Below are 17,214 nucleotides of genomic sequence, written 5' to 3' on the forward strand. Positions count from 1 at the left end.
GAGGCACAGAGCACATTATGCATAATAACTCACTTTTTACAGCATCCTGAGTCAAGGACAAAAACACCCCCACAGAAAAGACAAAATGACACTCAAGTCCAAATCTAATGGTCAAAGAGTGGAACCGAATAGCATGTCTGGCTGATAAAACACGAGATCTCAGAATGTGCAACACAGAGCCTTCAGTCTATGCTGATGCATCCTGCGTCCCAGTCAGAAGAGATCACAATTCTCTCTTAGGATCCACAGACTTGCTGCTGTGCTGACAATATAGCTTTCACTCGCTTGCTCGCCCTCACATACACTATGTGCTATCACACTGTACATCTCTCCAACAAATGTATAATGTAACACCATGCCCTCTCTCTAGCAGACACAGAGGTATGGCAAGTGTGTATATCAAGCTGCACTGTGGGTTTCATCTCGGCTTTTAAGGCTTCTTCATCCTCAATCTTTGTGTTACTGGTCAAAGCCTCAGCTTCCCACTGAAGTTGTGCCATACTGGGTGCTCAGGCGACAAGCCATTTAACAGCACAAAAATGCATATATAATTTGAATAAATTGTTTTCTCCTCAAGAGGTACCTCTTAGGTTACTTGATTCCCCTGACGGACTTAGGCTCTGTGTCTCATCAGTTTTGTCCTTCATCAGTTTTGATTCATCAACCCAGAGGACATTATGCCGATAAAACACGCTGCTGCAATCACTAAAAATGATCCCAACTACATTGGAGCCGGTATTTAACTCTCATCGTAGATTTCTCCCAAAGCACTGATCTTCAAATGACTGTAATCCTAATTGCTGCAGCACTCAAGTTAATTAACAGCTGACGCCTGCTCTGTCAGCACGCATGTCTGTTGATCAATGTCAGCTTCGTAGCGGTTTGTGTGCATGTAAATCTCCCCCCTGAGCCTGCTCATGTGTTCATACATGTCTGTGTGTGTCAGTCAAGTCCAGGGGCTGCGTCCAGATGACGAACTGAACAAACCAACTAGCCTGTGAGCTGAGGCAGAAACGCCGTGCTGACAGAGCTGCCGGCTGGACGGCGCTGGCGGCGGGGCAGTGAAATGCACTGCTGTCATATACGCACACAGGCAGGGTTAAAGGTTTGGTCCGGGCTAATCTCTCCAGAGCAGCAGGGTAGAGAGCAGCCCTGATAGCTGCCCTGGCCAAATTTCAACTAGACCAAGCTTAAAGAGCCCAGCAAATGAGACCCATGTAAGTCAAGCACAGCCAGAGGCACGCATGCAAATGGGGCTGAATCTTGTTCTGCTCATTTGACATGAGTGGCTAAGAAACACTTTCTAGGCACATAACTGGAAAGCAACATACTTAAAAACTTGGAATGCATAACAAGCTCTTCAGGATTCTCACATTTCAAAGTTAAAACCCCAAACTGACAAGTTATATGCTTGTGGCAACACATTTCACTTATGCCTCGCTTCTACAACTGCTGCATCGCTGGCTGAAGACAACTCTCAACAAATAATCAAAGCTTTAATAAATGATCTCCATTTGTCAACCTTCTTTTAATTCCACACAAATGCAGAATATAAACAATTTTAAATGCTCAAACCAACCACATGGCACCGTTGCTCTGAGGGGTTCAATTATATCACAGCTGTGCTGATGAGAAGGCACACATTTCTGAGATCATGTCACAATAAAAGAAAACAGACAGCTGGTGAATTGACTGTGATTGAGATGACACATAATTCAACAAACTGTAGTTCAATCATCTAATGTGGACATTTGGATACTAGAAATATGTCATGTGCCACCCATCCGTTTTCTGCTATCATCACTCTTGTTATTTACACTGCTCCACCAGCACTTGTGGGTCATACACTTGGCTTAGGAGGTGATGGCAGTTTAGATTTGGCCCTCTCTAATACCACTGTACCAACTGCAGTGTTTCAAGAGAGATTGAATGATCGATGATGAAAGAAGTGGATATATAATGCATAGTTTGTGTCAAAGCTTTAAAATATTAATTATCGCACTAAAGACAAAGAGAATTTGTCTTTAGTCTGTTGTCTATGCGGTCTCCAGAGCATCACAACAAAGATCTGTATTTATGGGTCTAGGATGAGGCCTGCCGTGACAATGAAAAGCTCAAGCTGCGAAGAGAGAAAATCTTCCCCCACTGCCTTTGTCAATGCATTCAAGTGTGTGGTGTGTGTGTGTGTGTGTGTGTGTGTGTGTGTGTGTGTGCGTGCACGCTTGAGTGATACCTGTCCCCAAGAGGCTGCTCATCTTTTGTACAGGTGAGTCTTGATGGAACTTGGTGTACTGGAGGGCTACACCAGTATGCTGATTTTTTTTTTGAAAGAGATGTACAGTGTGACAGACGGGTGGGGTGGGTGGGGGTCCAAGACGAATGTATTAAAAATGGATCAGTACCTTTATGCTGCTTTGTGTGATGGGGTAGCTCTGGGGGCGGATGTCACTTTGGCAGGCACAATGAAAGACGAGTTTCAGGGGAAAGAGAATCGAGGATGACCTGCTTGAGGCGTGAAGTCAACTCGGGCCTGAGCCTGACATTTCTGAATGGTGGCTGAAAGCTCTCACAGTGTAAGTGCACCTTGTGCTGCTACACATACAACTAGGACACCGTCTCCATCCAAGCTCCAAAGAAAATCACACACAATGCATGATTCTATGCAGGTACAGGGTTCGTACAGCTTAGTAAGAATAAAAGTCAAGCACTTCTCAATCCCTTTATGTATCCAAGCCAAAAACTTATAGACTCTCAAAGCCTTTATCATCACATCTAAATTGTTACTATTAATACATTTAATTTTTTCACCCACAGCAATCAATGTTTACTGTCAGCTGTTCATATTAACTTCGACTGCATCTTTTGATTGTGATGATTTAATGATTGCTTATTTTGACACCAGGAGACCAGAAGTATGGTTTACATGACTGATTGTGCAGCTGAAACACCAGATTATGTTGAAAATTGAGTGCTTTTCGAGGAGTACATTCAAATTCAAGCATATTCCTAACCTTAGACACTTAACAGTTAAAATACAAAAAACATACATAGTCTGTAGGTGAGTGAGCAGGTGGATGTGGGTGCAGAGAACACCAACATTTTGGCTTTCCACCTCCAGTCCCAGGGGTAACTGCAGCGCAGGTGCACTGTTAATAACTCCTAATTATTCTGAGAGCACAATCAGAATAATGGATCCTGATGTGGAACGCTCAATCAACTAATATTTTCACTGAGGAACGGCAGCTGCTTCACAAGAGGAGAGACGGAACCGAATTAGCTGACCAGGTGTACAAGCCACCCAACCTCTGCTACTGTAGCTCAGGAGAGGAGATGGGGAAAGATGAAGTGCGTGTGAGCGTTTATAGAGATGAACACTGACAGAGGGGGCAAAGAAAGCATGTCAGAATTGAAGACAGTGTGAAAAGATAGAGGAGCAGGGTGGTGACAGTCCAAACAGCGGCCCCTGGGAGCTTCCTGTGAAATCAGAAAGAGTGAACATGACAACAGTTGGTGTGAAAAGAGGCTTGTTTCCATTGGACCACCCCCCCCGCCCTCCACACTCCTTCTGAGTGACAGGTGTACTGTCTCAGTCATAACAGAGTCACATAGCAGAGGCTGTGGCTTTACATACAGAGAAGGGCCACAGCATGTAGGAACAGTTTGGACACATTTTAGATGAACAGAGAAAGTCCTGCCTTCAGCGACTCTAAACCATGCTCTACAGAAATCATGCAGCACTGACATCCGGACAATCCAGAGGATGGATTTGTGAAGGTTATCAAGCACATCAACACAGCCTAGCTAACAGAGCCATTTTCCGGGACCAAAACCACCTTGTGATGCCACCATGCGCAGAGAGAGGGCGCCACCACCAGCTGCTTTCTCTGTGAGACACAAGCAATAGAGCAGTGCATGCTAGGGAGAAAGGCTAGAGCGCCAAAGCATGTGGAAAGCCAGAGCTGATATTTCTCAGGAGAGATGAAAGGATGAGGAGAAAAGGTTTATAAAGCAAGACAGAGGGAGTGCAGGGGAACAGCACTACTATGATTTGGCATTGACCTACACAATTTCCCTATGAATGACTCATTTCAGATGCTCTATGCATCTCAGCTTTTTACGGCTTGATATTCTCCTTAAACTTTGTAAATATCTGGAAACTTTACTTTGAGGCACTAAGTAAAGTAAATTATGTAGCAGTGCTGCAGCGTTTAATAATCCCTGTAGAGGCAAAATATAAAGCCTTCACTTTCAATAATTCAGCAGGGAGGGCATGGCACGCAGCTGTCTCAAGCTATACAAAGGGCACCAGGGAGGGCTCCAACACAATGTCTGATAACAATACTGTGTTTGACTTTGCATATTAAATACAAGTGCACACACAAAGGGGTGTGTGCCTGCTTCGGTTTTGGACACTCCTCGCCATTATGAGGTGTGCAGGTTGCAACCTGCCCTTTGCTGCGCTTGGCTTATCTTCACGTCATCCTGACTGACGGAGGCATTCAGACCTGCTTAAAGACCAAATCGTTTAGTAGATAAAGCTTATAGGTCAGGGCTCATTTATCACATTTACCAACATAAATGTGTACATCAGACCGTTTGAATGACAAAAGGTTTCTCCAATGTAGTCTGGTGAAACATTTTGGAGCATCGCTGGAAACTAGCAGCACGTAAATGCTGAAATGAACAAATTCAAGCACATTTATGAAAGTGATAGTAGCCACTTAAGCGTCCTGGTATACGAAATGAACAAATAAAGCAGAGGTGAGGAACACCACACTAGCAAGTCGAGTGGTGTTTCCTCTACTAAACTTGTTATTTTCCATATTAGGACATCTCAGAGTGTAACTGCTGTGCTTTCACCACGGCCACTTACCAGCAACCATCTTTAAAATTTGTTTAAAAATGGTTGACAATCAAACAGACCCTGGTTAGCAATATAAGTATTGGTAGCTTATCTGCAGTTTTAATGTACTTTGGCACTACGTTGAATTGTTGACCAGCAGTTGACCAAGAAAATACAGTGGTGGTGTTTTATTCTACTTCCTTGCTCATACTGTTTGACTTCCCCCATCAGCCAAGTGTAAATTCAACATTTTATTACCAGTTTACTGATTTCTTGTTTGAAAATATACACTTAAAGGCACAGTTTAGCTGATGTCTTATTCACTGCAGTTGCCAACTTAACTGACTCTGGTTCTCTCACACTTACTGGAGCTGAGATGTGGCAAATAAAGAAAAACTACTTACTTAGCTGTTCCCCTGGACTAACAGCAGTGAATAGCTATGCCCTCCATACTACGACAGGGAAGTGAGTAATTGAAAGATAATAATAGAGACGTAAGAGGAAGAAGAGGAAAAAGTAGAAATGGGAGTAGGTAGTGACTACAAAGTGCAGTTTTTCATTCAGGTGCACACATGCTGCTCGGCACACACCCCATACCTGCCAGAAGTCCTGCAGAGAGGGAGGGGCAGAATGGGAAGGAGATGAGGAGGGAGGGAGGGAGGGAGACAGAAGAAGAGAGGAGGAGGAAGAGGAGGAGGAGGGACGGGGAGTTGGTGGGTGGACAATGGGATTCAGTAGATGGAATGATTGGGGGTAGGAGACAGAGAAAAAGTGGGGATTTTGGGAGACGGGGTGTTGAGGACGATGTTTATTCACGAGGAAGGGAAGAGAGAGAAAATGGAGGAATTACTTGTTATGTGAATGAGAGAGGAGGGCAGTTAAGAGCACGAGAGATTCATCAACAGCAAACAATGACGTTAGGTCACATCAACATAAGATTACGGCAGCCGAAAGCACGTCCACATGTCTCGGGGGGGAGAAGAAAACACAGAGATGCAGTAAAATAACAGCAGAGAAATTTCCAATGAAACAATCAGTTGAGCAAATACGAGCGATCCCATTTAAAGACTTCTAAAATGACTGCTCTCCTCTGGACAGGAAAATAAAAACAAAACAAACAGGGTGAGCCAGTATGAACAACGGCTGTTAAACAATCATATAGGGCATGTAATGTGTACATACAGACTGAAACTGGAACAAATTAGTGTCAGCGGGAGGGGGTGTGGGAAGGGGGATGTAAGTGAGAAGTTGATAACGCGTACATTTTTAAACACTCTTTCACTTTGCTGCGGCCAAACAGTACTTATGTGACAATGTTGGCTTGGCTATTTCTCAACAAAACCACGGGAAATGACACACAGAGGTATTTTAAGAGAGCTCTCTTGTTATTTTCATACAATACTGTAAACGTCTGAGCCATCAACCTTAACCTTCATTGCATTTTACCACCCAACCCCGCTAAAACACTCCCCTTGTACTTAACCACACCCTCCATCAAATTCATGATTTACACACTACAGATACTGCACCACTGCACAGGCCTTGCCCATTTCATCTAGGTCTAATTCAATGCATTCATGTGAACTAGATTTCATGGCTTCTTGGCAGGAAACAGCATTGGTTTATTTCTCCTAACAACTAGCTATGGGCGCCTATTAAGCCAATGAGGAGGAGGCACGTGTATCGGGGTTGGGCAGGCCCGGGGAGGGAGGGGAGCTCTCAAGCCATTCTGGCCATGGCAGGAAAATCTCAGGGGACAACCAAAGCTAAATACAGTATCAGAGGAACCACGTGCCCTCAGATTTGCCTGGCAAATAAAGGAAGCACGAGCCCTGCAGATAGGGACGGCATTTACATAAGCAGACAAGGGCCATAACCGAAGAGTGCTCCATTTCGATTTTAGGCCGCCAAAGATTTTCACATTTAATTTTGATTAATGTATAGCCCAAGCTCTTTGGTTAATATGCTTTTGAAATACAGGTGAATCGAAGTTCGGGAACTCTCTCACATAACATAAAGCTTAGTAAAATCACTGAGTTGCAGAAGGCCGTAAAAGAGGGAGTCGCTGACTTGGTGCGGCTTATCTGACTTCAACATGGAGATGGGGTACAGACTACCTCCTCCTCATACAAGTCTGGAGGCTGATGGGATTTTGTAATGAGGTTGGAAACCTCAATCACCTCAATGATGATTAGCGAATATTAAATGAATGAGGATGGTTGGCTACTGGGCGTGAGAGGTGGTACCTGGTATCAGTGAGAGGGCAGTAATGGTCACAAATCAATATGAAGGAACGCAGGAATGAAAATAATGATGTTGGTGATTTATACTGATGGCTTTTACGTTCCTGACTGTGAGCACAGGAATGGTGGCATTAAGGGTACAGAGACTAGCTCCTTTTTAAGTCAATATGTGTGTGTGTGTGTGCTGGAGGGCTAGCCTGATCAAAGTTCACCCATTATTGTCTTTAAATAGGTCATTATGCACAGGGCAAGCCCACTTTGTACATGTCCCTCTTAATGATTAAGTGTGGAGCTGCTCTGTTAAAGACAAAGGCTTTCTGAACTAGGTTTAACTAACTGGATGCTTTGAGATCGAAGGCAGGTAGTTATGGGATCCCTGCGTAGGTTGAAAACTATTTGGAAAGCACGATATTCTCGTTACCTGCTCTAGTCTTGAGTACTACGATTGGAAAATAACATGAGTTGACATTTGAGAAACACACAGCAAAGCAAAGACATAAGCAAATAAAAACATAGTATACAGGGTATGGTTTGTGAAAAAACAATATCCTTCAAAGACCAAGATTTCAAAACATTCATTGTCTCATTCACATTTTTCTCCTATAAAACCTGCACCTGCAAGGGAAGCAACACAGTGTGATAGCAGCTTGTGCACAAATATCAACAGAAATAGGGAAACTACACCTACAAAATACAAAGCAGACTCAGAAATGCCAGCTAACAATCTCATAGGTATCTTATTTGGATTTTTTTCTATTAATTTTTGCACTCTTTGCTAACAGAATGTAATGACATTTTCTATTTTCTCTTTTATCTCGTTCCAAATTCTATGAAATGCTGCAACCCCGCTGCCAGTATTTGTGTATTTCCATGACACTTAAATTGCCTCAGTTTATACATCATTCCAGTTATATATTTTTTTTTTTTCAAGATCATTTCAGCATGGGAGACGAAATGAATGCGGCAGTTCTTTTCTTTATATTGCATTTCATAAAAGGATTTCATTTGTTATTATATAATATCACATTCATGAGGACTGGGATTCAGCACTAAATGCACTGAAGTAAGACCATACGTTTCAAAACCTCATTTGTAATCCTCTCTGGTTATGCATATTTAAAATCCAAGCAATTAACAGATACATCTATTACTGTATTCTTACAAATACTGACTATCTAGCACAATAATATTTAAGTGTGAAGAGACAGATTTCTGATATAAATAAAAAAAGTGTATACTATCTTCAACATTGTCACTGAATGTAAAGTTTTTACTTAGAACTGATGTGAACATGGCTTTCTGGGGAAATACAACACTCAGTTTCCAGTATATTTATGAAATCCATCAACATTAACATTTCTAAGACAGAATTAAAAAAAAAAAAAAAAAAAACCTGCCGCTGACCTCGATAATTGCTAAGTTGACCCTGTTTACCACAAAGACACCCACTTCTTACCTTCCCATCATAGCGCTTCACAATGAACTGATCCAGACCCAGATCTGAAAATAAGCAGATGCACATATTAGGAGGCAAATATTATGACAAACAAGATGTGAGGCAGACTAGTTACACAGCGGGGGCATTAAGATTTATTCCTATCATGAAACAGTGCAGATGTATTTACTTGGTGTCATTACTGATTCTCTGGTAATGACTGACATGTGCGCAAGATTAATAATAGTCATTACCGATCCATTTCCATTTTGCAAATTCTTTAAAATACACAATCATCAGCACTCAGCTTTGACTCTTCTGATCATCAGTTAGAATGAAGTTCTCAACCACATGTGGATCAGCTGAAAATGAGGAGTTTTCACTGTGCTCTGGTCTTTTGTCCTGTCAGTCCTACTGTAGGCTTATTTCTGTCATGTCTTTCCATGTAAAAGGCATCAAATCATACTGAGTGGAGTACAATTCAACTCCCTGCTAAGATAAAATGTGATTTTCCCCCACCTTTTTCGAAACTTTATCAAATATACTTCAAACATGAGTTATGAATTTTTGAGTAAAAAAGACAATCCGTCTCCCAAATTAACTCAGTTCAAACAAATAAACCTTGTTGAGCTGAATATTTTCTAAATTCTTATGTGAGGCAATAGTTCTCATCAGTTAAATGAAGCAGGCCAAGAGTCACACAGGCTACCGATATCACACTGAAACACTAGTAGCACACTGACCTAATGAAACAGTCTCAAATCAGATTAACTACGAGGGCGACGGTTAGAGTATGATCTCATTAAACTGAACACTAATTAAGTGAACATCATATCTTAACATCATTCTGTTTGAAGTTGGCTTCATCAGCATTACAGATCACCTAATCACAGAGACCTCTGCAAAGAGCCTATCAGCTTTCTCTGCTTATTCTACACTTTAATCTCAGGTGAGTTACCAAAATCACCAGAGATTCCCAACACAGGGGGGTGGATCACTGAGTTTAGGACCACATTTCTAGGTCTGTCCCAGTTAAAGGCTGCCTCAAATGCACCTGAAAAACACAAACTGACACCACTGGTTTATCCAGCAGCCCTTTAAATCCACAATCTATGTTGTTAAGGAAAACAATTTAGTAAAAAATTTCACATTTTAACTGAACAAGTTGATAAGGACCAGTAGTATTGGTCTCTGTGAAGCTGGGCTGATGGATTTGTGGATGCTATGTGTACCTTGTACTTCTATGGATCCAGCCTTTGAACTGGGATGTATCTATCTATGCATGTATGTATTTTCAGACCCTGTCAAAACAGAAAATTCCAAGTAAAACGGGGGCTAAAACTTATATATTTTTTATCAGGTCCATGTGTTATTTATCATTAATGGGCCAGAAAATCTGCAGAGCGCTAAAACAACATAAGCAGACTACACCAGGGAGCCTGTTGTTACCTCACTTGGGTTGGGGGGCTTTGAGACGAGAATTAAATGGCTGCCTCTTGGAGTTTTTCATCTGCTTTGCTGAAACTTCTCTTATCCAACAGAGCTCAGCTCATCACTACTTTAATTCCAGTTTGGAAGGGCTACAGACAGGATAAAGAAGGGACGAGCAGGGGAATAGTCAAGAGGGGAGGAGAGGTACTGGGTCTAAGAATGGAAGGCCAATGGGGGCCAAGCTAGGCCAAGTCTTGATTAACAGATGGAAGTGCTGAGGTGAGCGGGAAAGGCAGTGCAGACGTGACAGGCCCAGCTAAGTCCTTATTAAGTGCTAACTGCAGGCTTGGCTCCTTTACTGTGGATGAATGCACAGGACGTAATAGTCCTCACGCACTGAGTATTCAACCACAAGTGCGTGTTGGAGGTGAATATGCTCCCATACAAGAAAATGTCACACAAAGTGAATTTTCAATTTTAGTGCTGAATAACCAGATGGTGACAGATAAAGACAAGATTGGTGCTGAAACATGTCGATGCCAAGTTAAGCTCCCTGCTATCCCAAACCTCCCATGGCTGAAGATCAAATATCTCTCACTGGCTCCATGCGTGACGCCTGAGATCTGCTCCGGTTTGAACCCGTTAATTGATACAACTGCTGTGCTGTGATTCACTGAACTCAGTGTGATCGGACAGCCCCGTCATTCCCACTCTCCCCCCACCTCGCTTCATACTTGTGAACATGGTCATTGAGATCGTTACCAGGAACTGTCGTAAGGCCTGAACTGCCAAGTGTTTGATAACCATGCCTGTAGCTGGATAGCGGGCTGTGTTGGGTAACGCTCTACCAGGAAACATCTCACTCTGGAAAGTGATGACCATGAACTACGTGCATGCATGTTCCAAGACATGTGCATGATTGTCAGGGTATGTTTAGAGTCAACATCCAGGATGGTACGACATTTTCACCATATGATAATGGTATATGATATTACACAATAATTATTTCTATTAAAGGGATGAAAAGGTTGCCAAATGATTTATGAAAAATCTCACAAAATCGTATGTCCTATATTTTCATAATAAGGCTGATACTGTAAAATTCAATATTTTTAAAACACTAATATAGTAGAATTTAATACAGTAGACAAGCAAATGTACATGGTATGATAACCATTAATGTCCATACTGCAGTAAATGGAAACTGGTATACTGCTGCAATCTAGTCTAAACATTTACTTGAGTCTACAGAACCAGACCCAATGAATAAAGAAAAAAGGAGTGAAAATCATAGGGAACAACTGGAGCATGCCAGTGGATGTGAAGAAATCACTGATGAAGTAATGGTGGTAGAAGGAAAAGGAGGAGACTCACTCTCAGGCTGCTTCTCGTTAGGTGTGATGGAGCGTATGAAGTCCTGGGGCGTCATGTAGACCTCGGCATCTCCATGCTCGCCAATGACCTTCAGCGTGGCAAAGTAGCGGAAAATCTTGTCCGGAGTGGAGTACGCTCTTATCCTGTTCTCATACTCCATCACCTGCCAACCATACAGGAAACACCCATTAATGACACAACTTTTGACACATTAGGCACTGCTCTAATATACCCAAACACCAACCACATCCCAATCAAAGACCCAGCAATATTCCAACCCTATGAGGTAAAATATCCAAAGGAGAGCCAAGACAGTGAGGAGAGGGTGAGGGAGTGACTAGAATAAAGAAGCAAGTGGCGGCAGGAAAACAGGTTGAGTCCTGATGAGGAGGTATATTAACCTCCTCGCTACCACAACCGCCACATAATCAAAACAGGAAACAGTGTTTTTCAGGATCAGTCTGACGAACAGGTTAACTTGAAGGGAGACTGCAAACCTAAGACAGCCACGCAAATCTGTGGCAACCACAAGTAAGGCTAACAGCATGGCACTGCTGACATACCAAAGGCCAACAGTTCAGAAAACACAAAAAAAAAAACCTCATTTATTCAGCTCTGATACACACATTATCCACGTCAATGTTTGCCTTGACACTGCCATCTGCATTTCAGCAGAGAGTTTCAAACAGAAATTGACGCAGCAGTGTCTGTTTGGGAGCTGTGCTCAGCTGTAATCCACAGGCGGTTATTTTATGTGACGCCGAACGACTGTAAACAAACTCCCTGCAGAAAAAGCTTCAACTTTCTGAGGCCATAACAGAAAGAGTGATACACAGACTTTGATCAAAGTGGATTCTCTTGAGTCGGTAGCTATGATTACGTGCTTCTGTGTTGGTTCCCCCTCTTTAGCTGATCTTATTGGTCTTTAGGGAAATCACCAGGAGTGTGTCCCCCAGAAGAGGCAAACATCAGTGTATGGATGAGAGGTTATAGGACAGTCGTGTGGAAAATGCTGGAGAGCCTGACTGATGGAAAGCCCTGGGTGCGTTGGGCTGTCATCTCTCTCTGGCTTTCATCTCCTCAGATTTACAGGCTACTGATCTCAGCGTCACCCACGCTGATGGAGAGTCAAGCCCGTTCTTTTGAGCTTTCAGCCATTTATGCTTTCTCTTTCCATAACAAAGAAAATGCACATACACAACCAGTGGGGTAAAATTCAAGTCACGCCAACTATCTACTTGGATTTTTTAAAGATTGCTGTGCAACATCTAAGACAAGAGTGGCAAATCAGTTTAAACAGTGGATTTTAAAACACATATTAGATTGAGAATTCAATCCTGTTGCCTAATTTTGCATTTGAAATGACATCATTCAGAATGTCCCTATGGCTTTTGAAAAAAAGGCAAAGAAAATAATTTGGACGGACCAGAAACTCAAATAAACGCTCTAAAGACATGTAAAGACATCCCATCATCAACATTTGACCATTTCAAGGGAGGACTGGAGAACTGATGGACTCGTAAGGACATCTGCACACATACTGTATACACACATATAATTTCCTTCAGTGTGCTCTACCAAACTTAGACTTTTTACTTAACATAGTGAGTGAGCTGGCACAAACAACCTATTTTTAGGAAGACACAAGTGAATGCTGTGGTGCTGTGATTGACTAAAAGTGTTTCCTCCCCATAAATCTATATGCTTCAGCAGACTATGGCCACCGCCGAGGCAAGAATGACGGCACCATTTTTACATCTACAACCCTAAGTCAGATGGACCATTGCATCACTTTTAATTCTGAAAAAATTCTATTTATTGCTCAAAGCTCTTCTTCTTCCCTTCTCCCTGGTTCTCCAACGATAATATGCAGAGTTTCAAACGGTTTATTTGGCATTGTATCAAAGACCCCTTCTTCTTCTTCTTCTGCTTCTGCTTCTCCTTTGTCATCTGCTCCCTAATTAACAGCAATAAAACCTTACGGGTTGTACATTTCTGTTGTTTATGACGGCAGCAATGCATGCTCATTTCCTTTGTGTGTCTCTATAAAATATTCTGTCAAACCATACTGGCGTTTGCATATTGGACATTGATTGGGGGGGGCTTTCAAAACACCATTCTGAAGGTGAATTAAATACTGGACTGATTGAACGGCTGAATGTTTATTGTCTATTGATTACCTTGCGGTCACGGAATCCAGAGCGTGGCTTCTTTTTTTTTCCCTCACCACCTTCATCCTTTGCTTCTTCGTCTCCACTGCTGGCCTCCACCGATTTCTCTGACTCTGCCTCAGAATCTGTGTCTCTCACAAAATCCGCTTCCTCTCTGCCTGGTTGCTCAGAGTGTTGAACGGAAGGCCCTGCATCTGCATATGCTCTAGTTTAAAGAAGAAAAAAAAGATTAGAAACAGATTAACACCTGAGGGACATTTCTATGTCATCTATCAAGGTTTACAGTTGCAATATTTCTGTATATTTGTTTTGTCTCTGGTACACAGTAGACATATGCTTTGCAGCTAAGTATGTACTGTATCTGTATGAGGAAATGAGAGGGATTATGTGCTACACCGTGCAGCACATAGAGATTTACCATGGCAAACTCCCACTTGACCATTTTTCTGACTAAATTGAAAATTGGAATAATAATAATAAATAGCTGAGTCTGTCTGAGGCAGGCTGAATAATTCAGTTTAATGAGACACAAGGAGAATGAAGCCTGGGGTGAAGGCCTGGAACAGTCCCGTCCCATCAGTCTCAAATGCCCTGAGGCACCATCCATCACTCTGCCTCCTGCAGCAGTCATTCTGTCCCCATAGAGCTCTCACATCAACACCCTCTCCATCGCTTTGCCTTAACTAAACACCAGCCTCCTTAGTAATGGATAGCCATAAAAACATTGTGACACCCATGGGGTGGTGACCAGAGTGGGAAACATGCTCTTGCCAACTGCCAAATGCAGGTATTTTGTGTAGCCGAGGGTCAATTTGCTCAACCTACCAGCATATAAATAAAAGTAACATAACACAACGATTTGTGACATTTCACAACGAAGACTGAATTGCGAGTCTGCTTGTTTCACTTGTACGCTTTAACGAGGAGAGGTCAAGCAGAGGTTAAGAGGTCTGCAGAGAAAACCTCCCAGGTGGTCCCATCGCCATAATGGGTCATAAATTATTTTTTATTTTTTTAATCAGAATTTGAGAAAAACTGACAATGGAAAGCCCCATGATTGGTCAGTTGTTGTCAGACAATGTCGTGTTCGCATCAGATGCAATACTGTGATGAAGAAGCTAAAACTGGAAGCAATAAAGGACCATCCTTTGGAATCCTTTGTTGATTTTTATGTTTGTCTGTTGAGGGGCAAATAAAGTATTTTTAAACAGAATTCAGTTGAAGTATCAGAAGGCCATTATAATTTTCTCAGTACATAGAAGCACACAGTCCCACCTTGTCCAGAGCAGCCCGGCACTAGCAGACGCACCAGTCACCCCGGCCAGAGCAGCCAGCATCAGCCTCCTGCGGCTGGACCCTCGCACCGCTCCACTGTGGTAACGCCGGGACAGCTGCACTAGCCCCACCGAAACTGCGGACAACACCCGCAAGTGGAACATCCTGCAGAAAGAATAAAGGCACAATGAAACAGCTGTCACTCTTAACAGGACCTACGTAGGAAGATGTGCAGCATGTGATGACAGAAAGGAGGATTTTATTTTATTTCTTTATGTTCTAATGTGGAGGTATGGAAATATTTTAAGAGACACATTAATGTTGAAATAAATAAAGCTATACAAGTAGATACGTCTTTCGTTGTATTGGTTTGCCCTCTTATGAACATAATGCACAAAAAATAGATGTTTGAATGGTGCGAACCTACAGTACGTGTTTTTAGGGGGAATAATCCAACGTCATTTTTGGACAACTTTGACAGCCCTAAGAAGCAGGCACACTGCTTACACCGTGCTAAGCACATTCCCACTCCAGCCATAAGCCATGTAAATCTTAGGTAAGGATTTGGAAAATTTGCCCATAAAACTAATTAACACTCATCTCAAGAGGCAAAGCTTAGAACAATAGCAGTGCCCTCGTGGGATCTCTTCATACCGCATTGCAGAAAAAAAAGGTACCTTCAGCAGTCAATGCATAAATGTCCTGGAATCCTCACACACCTCAATTAATAAACAACAGAAATCAAGGATAAAACTAATTGCCACCAGTGCAGCTAAGCTCCAGAACTTCATTTTGGACCAGACTGTTGCTTAATTCATCAGTGTCACGGAAAGATGATTAACAACTAAGCAAGGGGCTACTGGTGTGTATCTGTGGATCCCGTGGGCGCACACAGGACAGGACAGAGTAGTTCATCCCACCGAGGCCTGAAGCTGCCACCTGTCAATATCCTATTAACAATTCAGACACCAATTGTCGAACTGATTCTGCAGAGAGATAAAAGAAGACATGGCATATGCTAATTGGAGTGCTCAGCAGCCCATGACAGTGGGGACTGAGGGAAATGGCAAGCATGCATGCGCACCATTTCTGTGGAGCTGGGGACAGCCTGATGCTAAAAGACCAGTGCCAAAGATATTCTAGACACTAGGAAGACTGAAAACCTGTTCAGTGCAACAGAACAACTTCAATGACAGTCCATGGTGCAAAAAAGCAAATCTTTATAAACACTTGTCCTGTTGTACTGAACATGATTTTAGTTATTTGTCCAAAATGGATTCTCTCCCCCAATTTCGGATGATATCTAGCTCTTGGTCCTGCATGGCTTGAATGCACTTCATGTAAGTCAATTTGGACAAAAGCATCTACCAAGTAAATGTAATGTAATGAAATATAATAAAATGCCAAATAACACCATTAGCCATACCCGTAAATAATAAAGAATTGAGGCCATCATTTCTAAATAATTCCTCAAATACTGACCCAACAGAATGTTTTGAAGCCTTTGTCAGATCTGCATGAAAAGTATTTAAAGGTTTTACATTTGACTAGAAACAGTTTTTTTCACCGATTTCCCTCACCGTTTCACCGTTTTCTTGCCAGAAGTCACTCAGTTTTTCCAACTTCGCCATGTTTTTTTTCCACCTGCTGCCTCTCTGTGGTTCACTGGCTGTATGGGGTTCATCATTCACAGTGTGCTGTTGGGATCTTTACCACAGAGCGACTTATTCTGCTGGCTCCAAGGCATATTATATGTCTGTACTATAACTTTATTGAGGAAAAAACATTCCTGACCAACTTAAAGGGGCTTTGGATATAAATTGAAGGCAGCTGTTAAATCAGGCTGCTTCCTGCATGGGTGCTCGACCTGAAGTCCATCTCTGCCCCAACAAAAGCATGACATAAATACACACACACATTTTCCAGCCAAGTCTAAATATACATACACAAAACAGACTTGTTTTTCTTGATCCGTTTGAGTTCGAGCTCCAAGCTGAGGCCCACCCATTAAAGTAAGTGTAATTAAGGTCTTCCTGGGCCTTTAAAATATGTCGCCCGAGTAGAAATTAATCATTTTCAAAGTGACAGTAACCCCATGATGTGTGAAATGCCCAGTTGGTGGGCTTGGAGCTTGTGCAGAAAATAGATTTTTATAGCTGAGACACACTCAGGATGGGGACACTGGGATGTGAATGCTTGTATCTTGAATGAAAATGCTATGAGCCTTACTACAGCTACAGACCCTCAGCTGCACTATCCATCTGTGCAGAGTGGTGGAGAGGACCATGCTATGAGTGCAGTAAATGTATGCATGTAGTATGGCAACCCACTACCTTTGGTGGAGACATCTCTTTTGAATATCTTACATTACAAATGCAAGAACACACACCTGCAATTCGGGAAGCATGACATGGACTTTTCTCAGCCAATACTGATAACTGA

General features: G+C 42.3%; 1 protein-coding gene across 4 annotated transcripts in view; it reads right to left on the reverse strand.

Annotated features, from left to right (window-relative positions):
* Positions 1–17,214, reverse strand: part of micu1 (mitochondrial calcium uptake 1) — a 33,059-nt gene that overhangs the window by 13,122 nt on the left and 2,723 nt on the right. For 2 of the 4 annotated variants that reach the window (XM_041946980.1, XM_041946979.1), the window contains exons 2-6: positions 14,773–14,937; positions 13,507–13,702; positions 11,327–11,489; positions 8,543–8,586; positions 5,441–5,452 (exon numbers count right to left, since the gene is read on the reverse strand). In XM_041946980.1, coding sequence (XP_041802914.1) covers positions 5,441–5,452; positions 8,543–8,586; positions 11,327–11,489; positions 13,507–13,702; positions 14,773–14,937 — 580 coding nt within the window. The remainder of the gene's footprint in view (positions 1–5,440; positions 5,453–8,542; positions 8,587–11,326; positions 11,490–13,506; positions 13,703–14,772; positions 14,938–17,214) is intronic. The other 2 variants (XM_041946981.1, XM_041946982.1) reach the window with 1 other exon arrangement.

The sequence above is a fragment of the Chelmon rostratus genome, chromosome 11 (assembly GCF_017976325.1).
Source record: "Chelmon rostratus isolate fCheRos1 chromosome 11, fCheRos1.pri, whole genome shotgun sequence".
NCBI lineage: Eukaryota > Metazoa > Chordata > Actinopteri > Chaetodontiformes > Chaetodontidae > Chelmon > Chelmon rostratus.